The sequence below is a fragment of the Saccopteryx leptura genome, chromosome 6 (assembly GCF_036850995.1).
Source record: "Saccopteryx leptura isolate mSacLep1 chromosome 6, mSacLep1_pri_phased_curated, whole genome shotgun sequence".
NCBI lineage: Eukaryota > Metazoa > Chordata > Mammalia > Chiroptera > Emballonuridae > Saccopteryx > Saccopteryx leptura.
Window position 1 is genome coordinate 168,127,040 of NC_089508.1, and position 18,504 is coordinate 168,145,543.

General features: G+C 40.5%; 1 protein-coding gene across 1 annotated transcript in view; it reads right to left on the minus strand.

Moving 5' to 3' along the window:
- Nucleotides 1-18,504, minus strand: part of LARS1 (leucyl-tRNA synthetase 1) — a 56,146-nt gene that overhangs the window by 26,471 nt on the left and 11,171 nt on the right. The window contains exons 5-21 of the mRNA XM_066341989.1: nucleotides 16,559-16,696; nucleotides 14,716-14,877; nucleotides 13,972-14,084; nucleotides 12,528-12,591; nucleotides 11,071-11,138; nucleotides 10,741-10,966; nucleotides 10,263-10,350; nucleotides 10,107-10,183; nucleotides 9,066-9,119; nucleotides 8,158-8,298; nucleotides 5,485-5,562; nucleotides 3,031-3,116; nucleotides 2,873-2,938; nucleotides 2,700-2,782; nucleotides 2,072-2,210; nucleotides 1,489-1,701; nucleotides 536-593 (exon numbers count right to left, since the gene is read on the minus strand). Of these exons, the coding sequence (XP_066198086.1) occupies nucleotides 536-593; nucleotides 1,489-1,701; nucleotides 2,072-2,210; nucleotides 2,700-2,782; nucleotides 2,873-2,938; nucleotides 3,031-3,116; nucleotides 5,485-5,562; nucleotides 8,158-8,298; nucleotides 9,066-9,119; nucleotides 10,107-10,183; nucleotides 10,263-10,350; nucleotides 10,741-10,966; nucleotides 11,071-11,138; nucleotides 12,528-12,591; nucleotides 13,972-14,084; nucleotides 14,716-14,877; nucleotides 16,559-16,696 (1,854 nt within the window). The remainder of the gene's footprint in view (nucleotides 1-535; nucleotides 594-1,488; nucleotides 1,702-2,071; nucleotides 2,211-2,699; nucleotides 2,783-2,872; nucleotides 2,939-3,030; nucleotides 3,117-5,484; nucleotides 5,563-8,157; nucleotides 8,299-9,065; nucleotides 9,120-10,106; nucleotides 10,184-10,262; nucleotides 10,351-10,740; nucleotides 10,967-11,070; nucleotides 11,139-12,527; nucleotides 12,592-13,971; nucleotides 14,085-14,715; nucleotides 14,878-16,558; nucleotides 16,697-18,504) is intronic.

The window sequence follows — 18,504 nt, forward strand, 5'->3', positions numbered from 1 at the left end:
CTGTTAGTTTTAAACATTTTAAATGTACGATTTTTTCGTTGTTGTTGTTGTATTTTTCTGAAGCTAGAAACCGGGAGAGACAGTCAGACAGACTCCCGCATGCGCCCAACCGGGATCCACCCGGCACGCCCACCAGGGGGCGATGCTCTGCCACTCCGGGGCGTCACTCGGCCACGACCAGAGCCACTCTAGCGCCTGGGGCAGAGGCCAAGGAGCCATCCCCAGTGCCCGGGCCATCTTTGCTCCAATGGAGCCTCGGCTGCGGGAGGGGAAGAGAGAGACAGAGAGAAGGAGAGGGGGAAGGGTGGAGAAGCTGACGGGCGCTTCTCCTGTGTGCCCTGGCCAGGAATCGAACCGGGGACTTCTACACGTCAGGCCGACGCTCTACTACTGAGCCAACTGGCCAGGGCTAAATGTACGATTTTTAACTCTCTTATTTTCAAATTCTGTATTTCTTAAATAAAAGGAAGTGTAACTTCCTCCACCTGAAAAGCCTTCTGCAGACTTGTTAACCCCCAGAGGCAGGGAGCCTTACCTTCTCAGAGTTGAGGAGAAGATGTCCATTTGCTCTCACAGCTACAGGCCATTTGTCACTTTACAGGTAAATGTGTGAGGACAGAAAATGAAACATAAAGATTATGGGTTAGGATTAAACTTTTTTTTTTTTTTTTTTCTTTTCTGAAGCTGGAAACAGGGAGAGACAGTCAGACAGACTCCCGCATGCGCCCGACCGGGATCCACCCAGCACGCCCACCAGGGGGGGAGCTCTGCCCACCAGGGGGCGATGCTCTGCCCCTCCAGGGCGTCGCTCTGCCGCGACCAGAGCCACTCTAGCGCCTGGGGCAGAGGCCAAGGAGCCATCCCCAGCGCCCGGGCCATCTTTGCTCCAATGGAGCCTTGGCTGCGGGAGGGGAAGAGAGAGACAGAGAGGAAGGAGGGGTGGGGGTGGAGAAGCAAATGGGCGCTTCTCCTATGTGCCCTGGCCAGGAATCAAACCCGGGTCCCCCGCACGCCAGGCTGACGCTCTACCGCTGAGCCAACCGGCCAGGGCCAGGATTAAACTTTTGAGATAAATACTAAGAGATCTGTAAACGTTTGCTAAGACAAACGTACAGGGATACTTACTAAGCCCTGTTTGTAACAGGGAACAAATCAAAACAACGGAAGTGTCCATTAGCAGAGGGCTGGTTATAAAAACTATGGTACAGGCACACAGTGAATCACTATGTAAGTACTGAAAAATTACAGGCAGGGCTATATGTGGATAAAAGATCTTAGAAATATATTATTATATGAAAAAACATGAGATAGAAATAGTGTCAACAACATTGCATCTTTGTATAAATTAAAACATAAATAAGTATAGATATGTGATGCTAGTGTAACTAGTAATCTATACCCAGCACAACTACTTCGTATATATTTGAAGCCATAAGACTCCTGTGCCAATTAGCAATAAATTGAGTCTACATCTTTGTCAGCACTCACCGCTGCTCTGGCCACATAGCCACATGATTATAAAGGTAATATGAAAGGTGATTCGGAACAAGGTCCTTGCCAGAGACTCGAAGATCCACAGGATACCAGAACTCAAACTCTTGCTTTAACCGATCTAATTTTTCCTTGGGGATCTGAGTCTTAGGAAATGGAGACTCCTTGAAGAACACATAATCCCAAACTTCCTTGGTCATCTGCTGTGGTCTGCATTAAAAACAAAACAAACAACAACTATATATGTATATATATATATATATGTATGTGTGTAATGTGTGTAATTTTTTAGGAAGAGTCAGTCAGTATTTCAATCCAAATATTAAGACTCTCTTAATGTAGTTAGAGTAACAAATGAGGACTGCAGACTCCAATAAAAGTGAAAGACAGACAATAACAGAAGAGGAGTTGTTTATTACTTTTTCTAGTTCAATGTTAAAACAAAAAAAAATGGCATGACAAAATTCTGCTAAATGAATTCTTATGAAAACTAAATGTTAAAAAAGGAGCTTCAATACATAAATCAAAGATCACATATCTTGCTAACAAACTAGACTATCTCTCTTATCCATTTACCAACCTGATTCCCAGTGGAGACTCCGCCTGCCCACGCAAGCTACCCGCCTGCAACAGGTGTGCCACTGTGTAGAATGCCATGTAAATAGTGGAGTCAGAGAGTGATTCAATCAGCCACTGCTCATCCCAAGGCAGACGAGTACCTGCAAGGCAAAAAGAAAACTAACGCATAAGGTAGCTAAGAGATACTTCATCTATAAATCCACATTTCAAGAATGGTTCTAGCCTTGGCCAGACAGCTCAGTTGATTAGAACGTCGTCCCAAAGCGCAGAGGTTGCCAGTTCAATCCCCATTCAGGGCACATACAAGAACAAATTGATGTTCCTCTCTCTCTCTCTCTCTCTCTCTGTCCCTTCCTCTCCCGCTAAAATCAATCAATCAATAAATAAATAAATATTGGTTCTATAGCTTAAATAATTAATAACAAAATGGTAAATAAAGAGCAAGCTGGGCTAGAGAAGACATTCTTCTACCCCCAGGTAGATGACAGGGGACCACAACTCAGTTTCCCTCACCCTCTACCCAAAAGTTCTCATTTCCAATTCAGAAAAACACTAGAAGAGAGGGGAAAAAAGGTAAAAGTGTTAATTTGCCAAAGTCATTCAGACAGAAAAACGTGAAGTCTGCCTACCTAAGCCGTAAGTTCGTGAGCAAGCATGTTCTTGTAGCCAACTTAAGGTAGCTTCAAAATTCCTCCTGGTCTCCTCGCAGAATCTAGAGAGTAACAAAGTGTCTCTCTTCACCTCCACTCTCTTCCCTGTTTCTCACATCCCTTCCCTCCCGCGTCACTTCCTTCTGTCTTACGTTTCCAGGTTCTTCAAGCACTGGGATGTCTGCTTTTTCCAGTTCTCGTCTCCATAATCCAAGTACCTGGAAGGATACAAATTGATTAGGAAAGAACAAAAGCCAAAAGAGGAAGGCAAGGGACTGGAGGAGATAGCTTCTTGGTAGAGGAGACTGACCACTGGTCACATAGGGCCACGACGCATTCGTCTGCAGACCTGGACAGAACTTGTTTCTCTGGTTCCATGTAAATAAATGCATCTCTCTAAATGAAAGTAAATAAAATATGTTAGGTATCATGTCAAATCAATCTCTATTCCTAAAGTACAATAAATATCTTTTTTAAATGCTGTACCACCAATAATCAAAACCCCACATTTTTTCTTTTTAAAAAACTTTTTTATTTTATTGATTTAAGCAAGAAAGAGAGGGAAAGAGGCAGGAACATCAAGCAGTTCCTATATGCGACCTGACCAGGAATCGAACTGGTAACCTCTGAGCTTCAGGACGATGCCCTAACCAACCAAGCTATCCAGCCAGGGCAAACCCCCATATTTTCACTATATTCCTTCTTTCCAGGGTCAAGTTATCTGGCTTATTTTCTATAGAACACTTGCTTTGAAAAGGTGTGCATCTTCGTCAAGTGGATCCCCTTCCCTAGGCCGAATATTCCCTTTCAGTGGAAAAAATAAAAGTTCAGTTGTTTCTTAGCCTACAGTTTGGAGGTTAGGCTGCCTATGACATCCTTTTATTCTTGTTATAATAAAAATAGAAATAAAATAGAAAATTAAATGCAGAAAACTTTGTTTAAAAAGATGCACAAAAAGTTAAAAATAGAAAATGCTGTTACTAAAGACAACATCATGAAAAATTCCCACTAGAAAACTGATTTTTTTTTTTACCAAATATTATGTATCTCTTAAAGTAATATGGTCCCAAACTTGTTAAGCAAGGAAAATATTTTAAAATGATATTTACGTCCCAGACAAATAGCTCAGTTGGTTAGTGAATTGTCTCAATATGCAAAGGTTGTGAGTTTGATCCCCAGTCAGGGCACATATAGAAACAGATCGATGTTTCTCTCTGTCACAAATCAATAAATAAGTTTTAAAAAATAATATTCAGCATTACTCATAAAATGATTCATTGCTCTGTGTTCTTAAATTCAATTCCTCATGCTGAACTTTAATAGCTGGGAATTTTTTTAAAGACAGTGAATTAAAAACACATTTAACTTTGCTCCCTCTCAAAATTCCAATAAAAAAAACAACAGAAAGGTTTCTCCTTCTTTTTTAAATGACATGAACCCACAAAGACAAGAAGAATGGGAGAAGAAACAATATCCACCAAAAGATTTTGAAAACTAAAAAGCAGAACGAGTGCTAATGTATTGGCAGACTGAGGACAGCTAGGTGAATTCTAAGCCAGCAGTAGAGAAAGCTGAGGAGCAATCCAATCTGCACTGCAGCACCTCCAAAAAACTCAGGACCTGGTGGCACAAGACAGTTCTGAAATAGGTAACGTGAGGCTGAAAAGAGGATGAGTCTTTAAAGAGAGGTTAGAACCCCAGATACCCCAATCCCACACTATGCAGACAGGCACCTGGCCCTCCCTGTGCCAATGGACAGTGAAGATTTACTCTCTGGAGAGGATACGAGTCTCTCAGCCAGAAGACAAAGCTGAGGATCTGAGAATCATAGTGAAAATGGGGATGAAGTGCAAGTCAGCACACTGGGAGTTGGTACCCACACTAGCAATCTCCCATTCGGCTCCAAGGATGCTGTTAGCTTAGAGCCTTAGGCCCTTTAAGCCAGAGATGGGAAGAATCTTCTGTAGGGAATCTGATGAATCCAAGAAGCCCTAACTAACATCAGAAAGACGGAGGATGGAGAAGTGTACATGAATATGGTGAGGTTAGAGAGGGAGCCACAAGATGGAAGGAAGAGTTAAATCTTGATATCCCACAGTACAAAGTCAGTGGCTCATGCCTAAAACTGAAAAGTAAAATCAAGAAATTATACTACAAACACTTAGATTTGGGATGTGTGAGAGGGAGGGAGGTCAATACTAAAAGAAATTATTATAAAACTTTTCAAAGTGAGCCCCTCCCAAGAAGAAAAGTTTAAAATGAATACAGAAGGATAAAAAAGGAAATTGTGGGGTTTTTTTTATTTTAATAAGCCTTACAGACCACTGTCTCTATTATGGGTGCATATAACTGTCAAAACTAAAATTTTAATTGCACAAGTAGTTAAGTAGCTCCATAGGAAAAAGTTACAACAGAAATGAAGATGGCGGGGGAAGGGAGAATGAGAGTAAAAAATGAAGGACTACAGAAAGAGAATTACACCACCAGGATCTCAGATACCCACGGCCAGAGACATACTGAAGTTCTCTGGATGTGCTTTGCACGTGCCAACTTTAGAACACTACTTCCATCAGTGTTACAGGTGGAAAGTTCACCTTCAGTGAATCTCCAAAGAGGTCTCCTATTTTCTGCCACAAAACTCTATGCTATCTCTAATAAAGCTCAAGGTTCTACTACAGACTTGCTGCTAAGTAACACTGTAAAGTCTGTCTAGTAACTAAGCTTTTCTCCTGAAACCGTCTTTCAAGGAGAGCCTATCACATACAGTGTCAATCATCTTCTTTTGAATAGTCTTCTTGACATCTTGAACCTTCTGTCCTTTAAATCCATCCACCAACATTATCTAAAAGGATAAGTGAAGAAAAAAACACAGAAAAAAGGATTAAAATTGGTGTTGAGTCCCACCACAAAATCTTCCCTAATTAAATTTACTTCCATCTACCAACCCAAGATATGGGTTTTTTTACAGAGACAGAGACAGAGTCAGAGACAAGGAGAGATAGGGACAGACAGACCCGAACCGAGAGAAATAAGAAGCATCAATTATCAGTTTTTCGTTGCGACACCTTAGTTGTTCATTGATTGCTTTCTCATATGTGCCTTGACCGTGGGCTTCAGCAGACCGAGTAACCCCTTGCTCAAGCCAGCGATCTTGGGTCCAAGCTGGTGAGCTTTGCTCAAACCAGATGAGCCCACACTCAAGCTGGCGACCTCGGGGGTCTCGAACCTGGGTCCTCCGTATCCCAGTCCGACGCTCTATCCACTGCACCACCGCCTGGTCAGGCCCAAGATATGTTTAGAATGAAATTGATCACATTTAAAACCATAAATTTTTATTTTGACCAAGCCTGGACAACTAACATTTATAACACACTTGTTTTTATTTAGCATAATTAGGACAGCTGTCGTGAACGTGGCTGGGAAGGAAGACTCACTTCCTCTCCACGTCTTGGGTTTCCAGTGGAGAAACTCACTGCCCTGCCTCACCGCACTCCTGAGGCTCTGGGAGAAGGAACTGAGCTGATCCGCCGCAGCCCCATTTACGCTCCTCTTCACCAGCCTGTGGCCAACAAGCATTTTCCTTTGCTTGGCCATGTGATGGGATAAACTTAGGTCGTAGAGGAAAGCCTACTGTTTTTCAACTCTGCCTTTTACTTCGTGGGGAAATTTAATTCTAGAGCAAGGTATTAGCTTGCCATTGTCGTCACAGCTCTAAGCCACAATCTTCTTTCTGGCCGAAACTGACCCCCCTTTACCTGACTCCTGTGTCTCCCTCAAGCAATTTCTACGTGAAAGACACAAGTTCCTCTTTGACCTTCCGATCCTCTAACATTACCAAAATGCTTCATATCTATTTAACTTATCCTTATGAAATTATACTTCTCGATCATATGATACAGTAGGTAAGAGCACAAATCCTAGACCCAAGATGCCTAGCTGAAATTTCAGTTCTGTCACTTGCTGGCTATCTGGCTGATCTTGGGTAAATTAATCTCTTAGTGCCTCAGTTTCCTCATGTGTAAAATGGGGAAAATACTGCCTATTTCATGAGGTTATTTTGAGATTTAAATAAGTTAATATGTAATTACTATATAAGTGCTGACTTTTATTATCACCCAAAATATGTAAACCACTTAAAAAAAATCAATTCTTGGTTATTAGAAAAATGACAATAAAGGGGGAAAAAAATCTCATGTCTTTGAATATCTTCATTTTAACTATATATGGTGTCAGATGGATATAAGACTAATCAGGGTGATCACTTCATAAGTTAAATCAGGGGTCCCCAAACTTTTTACACAGGGGGCCAGTTCACTGTCCCTCAGACCGTTGGAGGGCCAGACTATAAAAAAAACTATGAACAAATCCCTACGCACACTGCACATATCTTATTTTAAAGTAAAAAAACAAAACTGGAACAAATACAATATTTAAAATAAAGAACAAGTAAATTTAAATCAACAAACTGACCAGTATTTCAATGGGTACTATGGGCCTGCTTTTGGCTAATGAGGTGGTCAACGTCCGGTTCCATATTTGTCACTGCTAGCCGTAACATGTGATATGATGCGCTTCCGGAGCCGTGACGCGTGCGTCCCGCGTCACTGGAAGTAGTACTGTACGTGAGCGATGCTGTCACATACAGGACTCCAGGAGCACAGGATGCGGATGACCACTAATGAAAGAGGTGCCCCTTCCGGAAGTGCAGCGGAGGCCGGATAAATGGCCTTCAGGGGGCCGCATGCGGCCCACAGGCTGTAGTTTGGGGACCCCTGAGTTAAATCAATGTCTAATCACTACATTGTACACCTGAAACTAATATAATATTGCATGTCAACTGTAATTGAAAATTTTTGGGTTTTTTAAATCTTCATTTTAACCTTAAAGCAACTAATAACTTAGTTGAATTTTTACTTTCTCTAACCTAGTCTTCTTTCCATGGAAATGGAAATGCACTAACATATGTACAATTTAGGACAAAGAGGCTCAGATTATGTTTGTTGTGCTGCTCACTTGGCATTTAGTAGTCATCAACAAATGAATGAATGAACTGAATAAAACTGCTTATCTAAAATCTGAACTTCTTAACTTAAAGAGCAAGCAAAGGGATCAAGTACTGGGCATGCAATAAACCTTTGGAGTTGATTGTGTAAAAATATGAACTTTAAATATCTTCTCAAGAAATACATTTTTTAAGAGATTCCTACAGGGCACAACAATTTAATTTCTATAAATACCATCCCCATATCCCCCCAAAAAAGATTCAAAAATGTTTGGGAATAGAAGAATCTCTTATTAAGCTCATTATTAATCTGTCATAGATCAGTATATGGGTGAAACCATATTGGATTTTTCTATATATGTTTTTAAATCATTAAGAAGAAAATTGCAGAGCATGAAATAAATCAAATAAAAACAATAAAAAAGTATTACTTACACCATCATAAAACCCTTTTAGGTATAATGTCTCCTTTGCTTCTGCAAGTTTTTCTCGGTCATTCTGGCTCTGAACTTTCAACTCTTCACAAATAGTCACAGCAGAAAGATTTCCAAAACCTGGGATTTCAATGACAGGCACCTGCAAAAATCAACAATGTCAGGGACTTATTCACCTGAATGAACACAAAAACAGCCCTGTAGGACACAGTCCTTTGCCCTCTACTGTCCAATGAAGTCATTTCAGATTTGATGTAACATTACAGCAGCACCAAACACTAGGGAATCCCCGAGGGACCAGCAAACATGCAAATGTGAAGCTGTCTCCCTCCCCCCACAGGAACTACCCACATTCCGCACAGCAAACCCACCTGTCCCTCCCTCCCACACACACCTTCCCCAGCTCTCACCCCTCCGGTGAGGCCCCACTAAATAACTGACATTGAAACTAGCAACACGGTGGAAACAACTTTTTAGAGGGTCTTGTTTTTGGTTCCTAATAAGTCTGAATTTTTCATGAAACTTATTTGCTAATAATTTACATTTCTGTTTTTCTGCAGGCACTAACATGACAACGTAAATGTTCATGAGTTATACGGCAGAAGTTTTTCCTTAGAAGTCTGGAAATTGGCCAAACTAGCAAAATAAGCAAGTATAAAATTGGTGATGCTAAAAAGCCATTGGTTTGTTCCAGAATTTCAGGTGCCAGGTACTAAGAAAATGCTTGTTAGTTTTCCCCTCACTCTTATTTGCCAACACAGATACCTAGTTAAAATAAGCTCTCAAGTGAACTCCCTCTTACTTTCATACTCCATTAATTATTTACTTCTCTTATTCTCTGATAAAAAAAAAACCAAAGATACACACACACGCACACACACACACACACTGAATAATCTCTATACTTACTGGTTCAAATGGCAAGACCATGTCATCTCTAATTCCATACTTTGCTCGTAAGGCCTACGAAAAAATTTGCAAGTTAATGTTAATGACCAACACTTTATTGGCATAATCACTGAGAGAAAAGAATCCAAACTTTTTTTAAAGCTATTATTTCCTGCCCTGGCCGAATAGTTTGGTTGGTTAGAGAATCATCCCCAAGTAGAGAGGTTGCAAGTTTGATCCTTGGTCAGGGCACATACAGGACCAGATTGATGTTCCTGTCTCTCTCTTCTCTCCCCCCTCACTAAAATCAACAAATAAAATATTTTTTAACTAAAAGAAAAGAAATTCCTAAAAGACTTTGATATGATGATGCCTTTTTAGATACAACTCCAAAAAGCAATTCATGAAAGAAATAACTGGTAAGTTGGACTTCATTAAAATGAACAAGTTCTGCTCTGCAATAGACAATATCAAAAGAATTACAAGATAAGCAACAGGCTGGGAAAAGATATTTATAGAAGGTATATCTGATAAAGACCGGTTATTCAGAATATATGAATAACTTAAAACTCAGCAAATAAAAACAAACAACCTGGCTAAAAACGAGCCAAAAAGCATGACAGGTGATGGTGTGGTGGATGGACTGTCGACCTGGGTGGGACACTGGGGTCCCAGGTTCAAAACCCCGAGGTCACCGGCTTGAGCACAGGCTCCCCAACTTGAGCACAGGGGTCGCTGACTTGAAGCCCAAGGTCGCTGGCACTGTCTTGAGCAAGGGGGTCATGGTCTCAGCTTGAGTCCCTCAGTCAAGGCACATATGAGAAGCAATCAATGAACAACTAAGTTGAAACAATTACGAGTTTATGCTTCTCATCTCTCTCCTCCCTCTCTCTCTCTCCCTTCCTATCTCTCTCTCTTTAACAAAAAAGAAAAGAAAGAAATAGGTTAGAGACTGTAGGTCAAAGATACATGCATAATTTGTTAGCTTAATCCATTAGTGAGTTTGGCGGTTCCTAACCAATTAGATAAGAGGAAATAAGGATTTTAAATTCAGATACTCACTTGCTTTTTCTTCAGGTCTCTGAGGGCAGCAAAATCATCAGGGGAGTCAGAAGGAACACTTGTGACCACACCAGTGCCTTTCAAAAGAAAGAATGGCACTGATGAATGCAGCCAGATGTGATGAGTATGGTATTTCTATAAAGAAATAAACTCTACCTTTATCCTCCTTAATGGTGAGCATTGGGAGAACATAGATCACCTTGTAAGATGTTAAAGGCGCAGAAAGTGAAGCACCAAGAATTTCCTGTGCAAGAAAAAGATGAGCAACACAAGGGGAGGAAACGTGTTAACCAATAAAATCGAAAACCATGTTACTATTTTAAGCCCAAGCAGCTACTAATCAAAAATATAGGAAGTAAAACAAAATTCATTCTTTCGTACCAACTAGACCAAAAGTAACTGTAAATAATTATTAAGAGTGTAAGGAAATCAGCACCCTGACACACTGCTTGTGCCATTGCACTCCTGAGAAAAACACAGGAATACACATATGAAAATGCATCAAATTTACACACTTGACTGTATGTTTGTCTCAATTAAGAAGTTTTCTTAAATACTTTTTTCTCAAGCTTCATTGTTGAAATTTTAGCTCTAAATGTATATCCTAAAGTAAAAAGTCTGCTACCCAACTTACCTCTCCCATCAATTCCTTAACAACGGGCACCACACCACTGTCTTTGGTAAAGCCCTGGTATGACATGTTCCTGGCAGCTCTCTGGGTACAAATGAATATATCACCATTTGCCGTCTCAAACCCAATGTACTTCAGATCAGGGCGAACCCAACAGTTTGTCTGTCCAAACATGGTCTCAGGTCTGAGAGTAGCAGCTACCAAGAAGATATTTTTCCCTTTCAGACCACTAAGAAGAAAAAAGATATATTAAAGCAAAAAGAAAAGTTGTGAATTCTATCACAAGAATTTGCTATTCAAAACGCTGAAGCAATAACTCTTTGGCAAACCTACCTTAATTTGGATGGGTATGGCTCGAGGACTTTCAACTTGACTAAAGTATATTCCTGAGGTCCAACACCCTAAATAAAACAAAAATTTGAGGGGAAAAAAGGCTTGGAGTACACCTACAAATCTATGTGAGAGATCTGATTCAAATTTCTAAGATGAGTTACTACAATGTTAAACTAATTCTTCTGATGAAGAGACTGCCAGTGACGTTCTGACCACACCCACGTGGAAGTCTAATGTGTAAGACATGACCGGGACCTCCCTTCCATCCGCATCAGAACTGGTACAGAAGACCCAGGCTCTATCAAGTAAAGAGGGTTTGCTGAGAGCTCTCTTGAGAGGGGAGGACAGAAAAAGGAAAGTGGCTTTGAGTAATCCATTAAAACAGTTTTTCGGCCAAAATGAGAATAAAATAGCAAAGACAGAGCTCAATCGTCTAGGACATACACTGGACCAAGGGTCGGATGATGTGCATTTAAACCTGGCATGGCCCTCACTAATGGTTTGACCCAAGGGAGCTACAATCTCTCTCAGCCTCATACACAGGATTATCCTGGGGCACACATAAGGTAATGGGTAGGAAAATGCTTTGAAAAATGACAATACTGCATACTAATAAAATTTAGGACACTGCTACCATTGACTATATTAAAACAACATAGTCAGTAAACTAAACCTTCTGAAGTCTCTCAAATCTTTCAAAATTTTGATTAGCTCTCACTTCTATCAGATAAATAACATCATAATTGAAGGTCAATTTTGAAAAGTAGTCACTAGACTACAAATGTGTTCAAAGATGATGATAAATAGTGACACACTCACTGGGACTCCTAAGTGCAGATCCTGGCATTGTTGGTTCACTTAGCCAAGGCGTTAGGCAAATCATTTACCCTTGTTTCACTCAAGTATTACAAGAAATAATGCTCCTAATGTGTCCTACTGGAATTTAGAATGAACTGATGTCATGCATGACAGTAAGTCCTTTGGAAATAAGCAAGCAGGCACATAAAGCAAGTATAAATACAATCTGTGAACATCCGTCAGCCATCTCTCATTCCCTTTCCCCTTTCTCCGTGCAGAGTGGAGGAGTCTCCAGGGGTCCTTCTCACACATTACCATGCATATGAATCACACTGCAAGCCTGTTAAAAGGCGGATTCCTGCGCCCCACCCCCAAGGGCTTTGGATTCAGCAACTTTGGGGTGAGGCTCAGAACTGTGCTTCTCTACCACAGGCTGATGCAGCTGATGTGGGACCACTCTTGGAGTAGCATGGTCCTAGACAAGATACAGGTACCTAGCATGACATTCCGCCTCCTTCTCCACAGCCACCAGAGGATCACTGCTATCTATACCCCTCAGCACTGGAATAAAGTTGTTTTTTAGGTGTCTGATCTATTTCTTAAACTCTGGCCATATGAAGAATTTTTGACAATAGCTACTCCATGTCACAAATAAATACCTCTCCAGTTTGTCTATCATGATCCATACAAGGCTGTCCATCTTTTGGAGAATAAATGGTATACCTAAAAAATAAGTGACAAATATTACTACAGGTATATACATACACAAGTTTTAGCCTAACCATCTTGCCAGAGTTGGTCCTAACATCTTACAATATTTCATCTAATTAAAAATTCTAACTGAGCAAATGTCTGTATTTATTATTTATGCTTTTATGGGAAGTTCTTTTGCCAATCTACTTATTTAGGGAAAGATTTCTGCTTTTGTCAACAAAAGATTAAAAATTTAAATTCACTTGTGAAACGCAAACAGCTTTTAATTAACCCACACAATCAAGGGGGGGAAAATCTTAATTTAGAGAACAAAAGAATAAACTAAAATACAAAATTATTTATCTGTCTGACTGTGAATACTGAACAGAATCTTTAGTGAGATCATAAATGAGGAGTCACTAAGCCACTTCTCCCGCAGGTGTTGTAAGGTACCAAAAGCTACAGAATTAGTATTAATATTTTAAGAGGCTTAGAGAACATTTTATTAATTTAGGTTAAGGTGTGCAGAGAAATTGTGAGAATAGTCTCTGTACTGTGTGATTGGCATAACCAGGATAGCCCTTGGCATTGTATTGTAAATGCAAAGGGGAGGAAAACATGGATCCCCAGACATTCCACCATACCTGTGGGGGAAGGGGTGAATGGCTAGCCAGGTGCAGGGAGAGAAAAGCCAAAATAAACCTTTTCTTATAGTAATGAGCCATTTGCGGGCATTTGTCCCCACAGAAACTACCTCTCCTATGTAAATGAATGTGGTTAATACGTGTGACTCTGGACAGAGAGATGGCGGATGAACACTAGAAAATATAGGAATGCCTTTTAATATGTAAAGAGATATCTTTCTACCATTGTGTTGATTTGTAAATTTTGTTTTCTCCAAAAGGATGTATGGCTTGCAAATTGAACATGGTCCTATCATGTTAAAGGACATATGACTATAACCAATAGTGATAAGGGGCTCCTAATTACACTTTTTGCTTCTGTACTTCCCACTTACAGAACTATAAAAACTAGGTAAAACAAAGAGCCGGCACACTCTCCCTCAGATTTCTGTCGGAGTTGCTGCCGCCTGGCCAAGCTAGACAATAAAGCTTTGGTGTGTAATCGACGGACCTTGTTCATGTCTTCAATGTTTCGGGTCCCTCCGGATTGGGCTTAACAATAAAAGCCAACACTCCTGCTCTCCCTGGGTCTAGCTGTCATAAACACTAAGCAGCTCAGAGACATTAAGACACTGGCAAGACAAAGAGGAACACAAAGGTCACAAGGGAACAAAAAGAAAGATAATAAAAAAAGAAAGGATAACAGAAAAAAGTAGGCCATGGGGCACTGAATTACAATGCAAGAACTGTATTTTTGCTTTTCAATACCGAAGGACAACAAACTCACCGTTTCCCAAATTTAATTCTGCTCCTCTCTCTTAACGTTAAAAACTGCCACCTGACGAAGGAATCGTAGTAAGGGTTAACATCGGTGGTGATGAAGGAGCGACGCCAGTCCACCTGTAGGAGAAAGGAAAGGTAAGTTTGGAGAGTTCGGTGGTGATGAAGGAGCGACGCCAGTCCACCTGTAGGAGAAAGGAAAGGTAAGTTTGGAGAGTTCTGTATAGTTTCTATGAATGAGAATTCCTACGAATCAATTACTTACTCTTTATTTTCCAACTAAGAATGATATCAAATATTAAAGGAAAAACAAAATTTTTCAAGTTCCATTTATTAAACACATATCGCCATTACATTAATTTTTGTTGAATATGTGTATTTTTAAACGCACATATTTATATGTTATAATATTATATATTAAACACATAGGAATTGTAATAAATTAAAAAGATACATAACCGCTTTAAGTCTTCCCTAATATTCAAGTTACACTTCGGCTTCTTCATATTCTTTGAGTAGAATTTCTTTCTGCTAAATGCTAAGAAATCAATACACATTCCAATACAACAAATATTACTTTATTACATAGAGGCCCATGAGGTTGCAATTTAACAATAAGAGTACCAATTAAATCATTAGAGAAATTCAGGTGAAACATATTCTAAATTAAGGGGTAGTCCAAATCTCATGCAATCACACAAACATAAATGTGTTCTTCATATTTTCTTACACTATGGGGTGAAAGGCATACCTTCAAACCCATTCTCTTCAGATCCTGAATAGCCATTGGGGGGAAATAATCAAGCCAATGTTCTGCTTCAGCAAATTTGACTATCTCTTCATCGGCCAGACCGAGAGACTTCATAATGCTCCACTGGTATTTAGAAGATCCAGCTTTAGCAGCAGCTTTACTCTGAAAATAACCAGCAAAAACACACTCCATCAAAGAACAACCAACAGCTTGTTAACAAATTCTAGACCCACAATAATTCTAAGTAAATAATCCTGTTTCGTAATTTTTTAATTTCCAAAACAATGCTGTTGATGTATAATCACAATACTGCAGCAGTTAGATGTGTTATTTTGCCTACCAAACTGTACAGTTTGATATTCACCAGGACTCTGATACCAAGGAAAACTACCAAATGGATGAAATCATGAAGAACTATCATGCCGCGGACCAACATGGCTCCTAATAACAGTGCAGAATTAAGGAAACACACTTATTAAGAAAAAATGAGACCGGGAGGACTCTTCAAATGCTGATGGCAATATCCGAGTGCCCATAGCCCCAGTTTGCCAGTTTGCTTTATTATATAGCCATATGCAAATCAAGGAGGTCCTTGTTACAAAAGTTACACATCTGAGGCTAAAGCAGGAACTCTCCCAAGGCATAAACAGGAATCCACCCACTATGCATAAGTGAAATCAACCAACATCTAAACAAACAAAGAATAAGAGAAAGGGCATGTAAATTGCTTCTAGCAACTTAAGGAAGCCAGTGAAGTACAAATACTCAGCTTCATAGCCAATATGGAGGTGGAGGGGGGAGAATTCAGCCTTTTGCTAAGCCTCAAATCTACAAGGCTTTTTGCCATTTACAGTCCACAACACTATTATCACAGCCTGACCAGGTGGTGGCGCAGTGGATAGAGCATTGGCTTAGGGTGCTAAGGACCCATGTTCAAATTCCCAAGGTCTCCGGCACAAGCGCAGGCTCATCCGGCTTGACCATGGGCTCACAAGCTTGAGCACGGGGTTACTGGCTTAAGAATGGGATCACAGACATGACCCCTTGGTCACTGGCTTGAGCCTAAAAGGTTGCTGGCTTGAGCCCAAGGTTGTTGGCTTGAGCAAGGGGTCACTCGCTCTGCTGTAGCCCCCACCCCCAGTCAAGGCACATATGAGAAAGCAATCAATGAACAACGAAAGTGCCGCGACGAAGAATTGATGCTTCTCATCTCTCTCCCTTCCTGTCTGTTTGTCCCTATCTGTCTCTCTATCTCTGTAAAAAGACAGGGAGACGAGCCTGACTGGTGGTGGCACAGTGGATAGAATGTCAACCTGGGACAATGAAGTCCCACGTTTGAAACCCCAAGGTCTCCAGCTTGAGTGTGGGCTCATCCGGCTTGAGCGCAGGGTTGCTGGCTTGAAAGTGAGATCATAAAACGATCCCATGGTCTCTGGCTTGAAGCTCAAGGTCAGTGGCTTGAGCAAAAGGTCACTCACTGGCTTGGCTGGAGCCCCCCAGTGAAGGCACGTGTGAGAAGCAATCAATAAATAACTAAAAGAGCCATATCTATGAGTTGATGCTTCTCATCTTTCTCCCTTCCTGTCTGTGTTTCTCTCTCGGAAAAAAAAAAAAAAAAAAAAGTGGTAAATCTCACATTTATCAATGTCACCCCAATAAATTGAATTTTAAAAAGAAGAAAAGGAAAGGGAGAAGAGAATGCTAGAATGATGCTGTAATGGAGCTGGGATATCATGAACTTTAAAAAAAAATCTATACTGTGTTGGTACTTGGAATGCCCATATAAATCAGACAAACACAAATATAAAACTTCATCCAAACTAAGAATGATCAACCACCAAACCTTTTTTCCTTTAGCTTTATCTTTAATTATTATATCTTCTGTTTTAGCAGCGACCTCTTCTTCTTCCTCTTCTTCATCTGGAAAATCAGGGGGGCTGCCATATAGCTCTATTTCTCTTTTCAACTTATCAGCACATGCCTAAACAAACACAACATTAGGAGAGTGAAGTTCAAAATTCAAGGCAGAATACAGTCATCTCGGTTTTTGGTTGCTTTTATGGCCAACTAAAATTGACTGAAATTTCTACAATATATCTATATGTAAATGGATCATTACAGAAAACTCAAATGATACAAATCTGTGCCCCCAAATTCACTAATTTATAAATTAGTATTTTACTTCACTTACCCAGCAAGCATTTATCTAACACCCAGAGAACTCAATGTAGTGAGCCATGTGTTAGGCATTTGAAGTACAAGAATAGTAAGAGCCTGACCAGGCGGTGGCACAGTGGATAGAGCGTTGGACTGGGATGTGGAACGACCCAGGTTCGAGACCCCGAGGTCTCCAGCTTGAGTGTGGACTCATCTGGCTTGAGCAAAAAGCTCACCAGCTTGGACCCAGGGTCGCTGGCTCCAGCAAGGGGTTACTCGGTCTGCTGTAGCCCCATGATCAGGGCACATATGAGAAAGCAATCAATGAACAACTAAGAAGTCGCAACACGCAACGAAAAATTAATGATTGATTCTTCTCATCTCTCCGTTCCTGTCTGTCTGTCCCTGTCTATCCCTCTCTCTGACTCTCTGTCTCTGTAAAAAAAAAAAAAAAAGGATAAGATATAATGTGTTGTTATTTCGAATAACAACTTTAATAATAGCATTTCTCAATTTAATGACTATCATATGTACTCTATTAGTTATCATCACAAGCAGGTATGAAGTTAGAAAACAGACACAGAGAAGGAGTGACTTACCCAAACTCATAAAGCTAGTAAGCTTCAGTATTAAGACATGAGCCTGGCTTTCCAGCCCAGTTCTCAATTGTACCATAGTAAGTGCAGCTTCTAGTAGATAGTGTCAACGTTACAAAAAAATGCAAATATAGAATTATAAAGTCACCTTTAGAATGAAGAAATCTGATGGGTATTAATATCACTAACATAGGACAAACTGCCATTATTTGCCTTTCGATGAGATACAATGGAAAGTTTACACTTCACCAATGTAGTATTATTGTTAAAATACTTTAACCAAATCTAATCATGAAGAAACAATTAAAAAAAAAACTCAGCCTGACCAGGTGGTGGCGCAGTGGATAAAGCGTCGGACTGGGATGCGGAAGGACCCAGGTTCGAGACCCCGAGTTCGCCAGCTTGAGCACGGGCTCATCTGGCTTGAGCAAAGAGCTCACCAGCTTAGACCCAAGGTCGCTGGCTCCAGCAGGGGGTTACTCGGTCTGCTGAAGGCCCGCGGTCAAGGCACATGTGAGAAAGCAATCAATGAACAACTAAGAAGTCGCAACGCGCAATGAGAAACTGATGATTGATGCTTCTCATCTCTCTCCATTCCTGTCTGTCTGTCCCTGTCTATCTCTGCCTCTGTTAAAAAAAAAAAAAAAAAAACACCTCAGATTATGGGGTGTTCTATAAAATAACTGACTTAGATTCTTCAAAGACATCAATGCTGTGACAAACTAAAGAGTTGAAAATGAAATGCAATGAGTGACCCATAAAATAAAAAGTAAGCCTGACCTCTGGTGGCGCAGTGGATAAAGCGTCAACCTGGGAACACTGAGGTTGCCGGTTCAAAACCCTGCACTTGTCTGGTCAAGGCACATATGGGAGTTGATGCTTCCTGCTCTTCCCCCCTTTCTCTCTCTCTCTCCCTCCCTCCTCTCTACAATGAATAAAAAAAAAGTAAAAAATACCCAGAAAGGACATTTTGGGACTAGAGACATTTACCTAAAGACTAGCTCAAAATGATAATATTACATCAATGTTAAATTTC